The sequence below is a fragment of the Megalops cyprinoides genome, chromosome 25 (genome assembly GCF_013368585.1).
Source record: "Megalops cyprinoides isolate fMegCyp1 chromosome 25, fMegCyp1.pri, whole genome shotgun sequence".
In the NCBI taxonomy this organism is placed as follows: domain Eukaryota; kingdom Metazoa; phylum Chordata; class Actinopteri; order Elopiformes; family Megalopidae; genus Megalops; species Megalops cyprinoides.
Window position 1 is genome coordinate 16053720 of NC_050607.1, and position 5921 is coordinate 16059640.

Genomic DNA, 5921 nt, shown 5'->3' on the forward strand with positions numbered 1-5921 from the left:
ATATACACACTAACATTCATACACACATGCTAACACTCACACACACACACACACACACACTCAAATGGTCATACACACTAACACTCACACAAAGATATATACACACACTAACATTCATACACACACGCTAACACTCACACATACACACACACACACTCAAACGGTCATACACACTAACACTTACTCACACAAACATATATACACATAGTAACATTCACACACATGCTAACACTCACACACACACATTCCTACTGTAATTTCATTTCCAGCTGGTCACTCAGGCTCTCTGTGGGCCTCAAAGGCCGGTGGGGGTGTGACAACAGGACAGAGTGCATTTGGAGGGGTCATAGATCTCCAGTGCAGTGGAGAGACAGCAGCATCCTTCATAGACTGACTGTGCCCTGGTGACAGCCACAGGCAAAAACAGACCACAAGAGCCACAGATTGGAACAGATTAAAAACAGACCACAACATCAACAGACAGGAACAGGCCACAGCAGCTACAGACTGGAACAGCATCTCAAAGGCCAGGCAATCATACATTAATTCTGTCATGACTTCCTGCATAGGACCTATAAATAACTTGTCCATTCACACTACATAATAGAGGTTACACAGTGAAAAAGATCTAAAGTCTAAAATGTCTATGTCTGAGTCCAATACACCCACTGCTTAAATGGTTTTCATTCCATCTTGCATGGGCCTTGACCTATGATTCTGCACCAAGGGATGGCTGGGGGATTGAATCCCATAACCCCCTTGGTGTCACACTTGCTGCTGGTTGACAGGTACCGCCAAGACGTGAATCGTGGCTCTCCGGCACCAGGATCGGCCATTTGCCCTTGTGTTGAGCTGGTGCAGTTTGCTGCCCGAGTTGCGCTTTTCTGCGACGGAGTCAATCACAAAGCCCAGAGCCGCGCCGGAGCACCAGCCTGGCGAAAGTGATGAATGGCTTTGTTAATGAGCCGTGCGAAGCGTCTCGTTCGCTTTTCGCCCTCGCTAAGCGATGACTCACCGCGGAGCCATAAACGCGCGGCCGTGAAATCAGACCGGTCCTGCCGAGCGAGGGCGGATGAATAACGGGAGCTCGTAAACGTGTCACGGACCTCTGCCGACAGACGGGACGCCACCGGGGAATCGCTGTCGTTTTCTGTGACATACGCTTCTGTGGGCACCGAGTTATTCGCAGAGACCCTGTGGAAGTGTATTCAATCCTTCACAGTGACCGTGTTCAGCTCTATAGCCAGGTCCTCGTTGTGAACGATATGAGCTGTATTCTGGAGCAGTGAAACAGTATGGGCGGACTGGACTAAGATCAGACGTTTAAATGGAGAATTTGTCCTCATTTGACTTGTTAGAATAGACAGGTAGCAAGTACAAACAGCATCAAGACACAAACACATCGTTTACGGGATGAGGGTGGCCTATTCACCTCTGTCTAAGGAGAGCGCTATAGTGTTATTACTTGCCTGAGTTGAGACCCTTTCTTGGTTTGTATGTGTAAGAGATACAAGCACTCTGCAGAAAGCTATATCCTTACAGAGAGAGAAGGAGGGGAGAATGAGAGGAAGCGGAGGTCTGTATGCTTCTTGATAATTATCAGCTTTGAATCATTTCCTTTTCATACACAACAGCTGCATTTAATGTCCCGCGGTGCCTTTATCTCTTTTCAGTAAAGCGTATTTGAGCCAATCGGGACGTGGTAGGTCTCTGCTATTGATAAGACGTGTAAATATGTTGAGACCGTATAATGGTGACAGCATGCGCAATTATATGGTGAAAAAGAAACGCATATTACAATACTCGCATCAATGAGAGCACCAAGGGAGCCTCACCACGGTTTGCTATAGCATTTGCGCCCCCTTGTGGTGCCTTCTCTTTCTGCAGGCTGCATAGGCGATGAGTGGGTATGATTCAGGTGCAGCATAGCAAACTGCCCTGTATCAGATGTGATCCTGAAATAATTGCGCATGCTGCACAAATCATTATATAATCGCTACACAGAAACACTAATGTTGGTCAAATGCATTTTCCGATAGCAATACTTCATGTGTTGTGGTGCGGGCAATTCAGTTAGGCATGTGGTTGTCCAAAAAGCATATCCAGCGCCAGAAGAAAGAACCAGCTGCCTAATAATTCATCCTGCAATGCTTAAGTCAAATCACCAGCCTGTTCATTCACAACAAACAGTCCTCATCCTTCAGGCTGAAAACAGTTTGCGCTATACGTTTGGCATTTGAGCAAATAGTATTTTATTAATTCGTTTATGTATTTAACTTCTTTTGCTATCACGTCAGTGGGTTCTCACCGGTAACATACTCGAGAATGATTTGGCCACTGCTAATTAGCAACAACGCTGCTCGTAATTTGCAAACGTGTCCACTCATTTATTGTTGAATTTATCTATTAATAAAACGCATGACAATATGCGATAATACACTTTTATTATTAAGACAAGCGATAATTAATTCGTTGTCGTAGCTGCAACACACTTCATTCATGATCAGCCAATCATTCTTCCCGTCTGTTTTCCCCTTAGTGCGCGCGTTACGCAAGCGCTTGTGGCCAAATATGTTTTAAAAATCGAATCTGCTGAGGTAAAAGGTGCCCTGTGTGGGAGGGAGACCAATAAAAATAAAAAAATGAAAACTGAAACTGAAAATATACTAGTCTCTATAGTAATATTATTTATAGAATTAATCATTATAAATTTGTTATTTCGTAATTTCCCTATTACTGTTGAATCTGCAGAAGTTGAAATACAAATACATTTACTCTTCACTGTTGTACAACCAAAAAGTCACGCTTTAACCGGCAGAGGTCGGGGAGGTTTACATGCTGGGTATGTGGGTTCTGTTTCAATGAAATGATAGAAATGCGTTTACAGAACATATATAAAGGGACAACAATGCCAATAAAACGCCAATCGCAGTACAGGGTGCTTTATACTTTAAGGTGTAGCTAACGTTAGCTAGCTATTCAGTATCGAAAGTAAATGGGGTAGTGAATGGCCTGAATAACTCGCTAGTAAGCTAGTGTTTATTTAACTTTGCTTTTGTGTTTTGCTTATTGCCAGCCGTATTTAGTGATGATGTGTGAAAACCTTAACTAAGACAAATGGCTAGGTAGCTACAAATATAGATATAGCACTAGCTAGCTGTAACTGTACTAAGAGTTAGCCAGCTAGCTACTTGAATGAACACATTTGATAACACATGGGGCTTGTTGGACACGTACAGAGCCGCGTATTGGCTACCTGACAGCAGCAGCGGTAAATCTCGATATGTGGCGATCTTATGTGGCAGACCTGTTTTGTCTCTATGAATGAAATGTCCTTACGATGACCGTTCTTCTCTTTTGTACGGATGTGACGCAGCTACTTGATTTTGACCTCTGCAGATGTTTGCCTTGTGAAGGATGCTGGGAATCAGGTGCCGGGGATGTCTGGATTTCCTAGTGACATCTGGGAGACTCCTGAAGTCCACCTCCAGTGGTGCAGGTAGACTAGTTCTGTCCAAGTGGGGCTGCGCTTCCACACACCACCACCAGAGGGCTGTCCTCACGCGACCCTCCTCCTGCTGTGCACCTGGTCTCTTGGGATCACTATCAGAGGGTCTGGGCGCGCTGGGAAGGAAAGGAAGCCATGGCTGTCCGGCTTTCTCCTCCTCAGTCCCACGGAGAGGGCTCTCTCGGGGCCCCACGAAGCCCACCCCGGTGATTAAGCTGCGGACGCGGCTGGCGGTGACGCTGCTCTTCGGCGGGGGGATCCTGGGCACGTGGTGGTACGTGCGTTCGGAGAAGCAGCGCCAGCTCCAGCTGCAGCGGATGGAGCAGCTGAGGCAGGCGGCCGTGGGCCAGGGCGACTTCCGCCTGGTGGACCACACCGGGAGGCCCCGCACCAAGCGGGACTTCCTGGGCCAGTGGGTGCTGCTGTATTTCGGCTTCACCCACTGCCCGGACATCTGCCCCGACGAGCTGGAGAAGATCTGCAGCGCGGTGAGCGCCCTGGACCGCGAGGCGGGGCTCCCGCCGGTACAGCCCCTCTTCGTCACCGTCGACCCCGAGCGGGACGACGTGGCCGCCCTGGCGCGGTACGTGCGGGACTTCCACCCGCGCCTCGTCGGGCTGACGGGCACGGCCGAGGAGGTGCGGGAGGCGGCGCGGGGTTACCGCGTGTACTACAGCGCCGGCCCCAAGGACGACGACAACGACTACATCGTGGACCACACCGTCCTCACCTACCTGATCAACCCTGACGGCCTCTTCCTGGATTATTACAACAGGACCAAGAGCGACGAGCAGATCGCCGACAGCATCCGCAACCACATGAAGACCTACGTCAAGCTCTTCCCACACTGAAGAGAGGCCGCCCTCCCCTCTGTAGCAGGACAATGTAGTGTGTGTATACAGTAAACTGAATTTGTTTGACAGCTCTAAATCAAACTGTATCCCAGATGACTTTACCAAACCTGCCTTATGCCCAGAGCTGTGTAAACCGAAAGAATCATTGTTCTCTGCCCAAGGATCCGTCTCAAGGATTCTGCACAGCTATGGGGGCCAATTGTGACTGATGAGTCTATTATTTTGATTAAAAAAAAAAAAAAAGTTGCACTAAGGTTCGAACCTGTCAGTTTCATTTGCCAGCAGTGGCCCTCAGCAGCAGAAAAAATCGTTACGGGGGGATATGAGTGGGCTTCCTCGTCTCAGCTCTTTCAAACACTCTGTGATTCGTCAGGCGCCTCCAGGTGTCAGTGGAGTTGCACCTATCCTCCAAAGAGCTCCCACTTCACTGTAGTGCAATATGTGATTTGTAGTGTAAAAAATAGCTGTCGGCTGTGTATGAGTTTAAATACGCAGGAATGCACAGACATAGAGAGAGGAACATGCCCCAATCCCCTAATTAATTCACGGTGTAATGATAACTGCAATTTACAACTGATACATAAAACACTGAAGTATGATTTGACCACATGCAATAAAATGTACGGTCAACGAACAATGGCTGTCTGTGAACTGTGGAGTTTAAAATGCTGAGCTAGTTATTTCTGAAATGGTCATTAATAATGTTTTCAACAAGTGTGATAGTCAACAAGATGTGAAGTTGACAGACATTTAAATAGTACTATTTAATAGTAAGCATATCCTCAAATTATGCTGAAATTCAGAAAAGCCAAAGTGGGTGGCAGTGGTGGAACAGTCACTTAAGCGTAAAGTGGTGGGGGCCAAACATGCAGTGAATATCAGTCATGTAGAGCTGTAGGTTTCACACTGCATTCAGGCTCGCTGTATGCTGAATAATTTGAATGATGGCCTCCAGCCCAACTTGTTCATGGGCCTCAATCATTTATTTGTTAGCTGCGTCTGAACATGACTTTTACACTTGTCTTCTCATACCCATTCATGGCAGAAACACAATGTCTGAAGTATATTTATGACAGTAGATAAAATGCATTTCTCAACATGTATGGTCATTTGTGCCTTCTCGTTTAGTTATACAGGTTACACTGGACGTGAATGATTGTAATTAATTAGTTTGGTGATGTCGTATTAAGCTTTTATTAATTACCCATTAACCGACACATTATCAAAACACGTACGTTTAATGCAGTGTCTGTCTTAGAACAGACAACATTCACCCCTTAAGAATGGCTTGTGCTGATTGATGCACAAGAATTCATTTATGTGGCATGCATAGTATTTACTTTCAGCCACTGAAAAACATTTAATGTTACTAACAGGTCATTCAAAAGAATGACAAAGTTATTTGTCAGTTAATTGATCAATCAATGTGTTATTAATGGTACTTCAATGAGGTACCATTCTGTTAGTTGGGTGGCAGTGTAGCATAGTGGTTAAGGAGCAGGACTTGTAGCTGAAAATATCTGTATAAATGGACAACATTGTAAAAAACTAACTGATGT

At 46.1% G+C, this 5921-nt stretch overlaps 1 protein-coding gene across 2 annotated transcripts; it reads left to right on the forward strand.

Moving 5' to 3' along the window:
- The first annotated feature begins 2774 nt into the window (after positions 1 to 2774).
- Positions 2775 to 4960, forward strand: LOC118772091 (protein SCO2 homolog, mitochondrial). Of its 2 annotated transcripts, none has more exons than XM_036520345.1 (2): positions 2775 to 2842; positions 3400 to 4960. In XM_036520345.1, exon 2 carries the CDS (start codon positions 3418 to 3420, stop codon positions 4357 to 4359), a length of 942 nt encoding a protein of 313 aa, XP_036376238.1. In that variant the 5' UTR covers positions 2775 to 2842; positions 3400 to 3417; the 3' UTR covers positions 4360 to 4960. The 2 variants fall into 2 exon arrangements, with proteins under 2 accessions (XP_036376238.1, XP_036376237.1); XM_036520344.1 differs by having other exon boundaries at positions 2780 to 2842; positions 3377 to 4960.
- Positions 4961 to 5921: the final 961 nt, after the last annotated feature.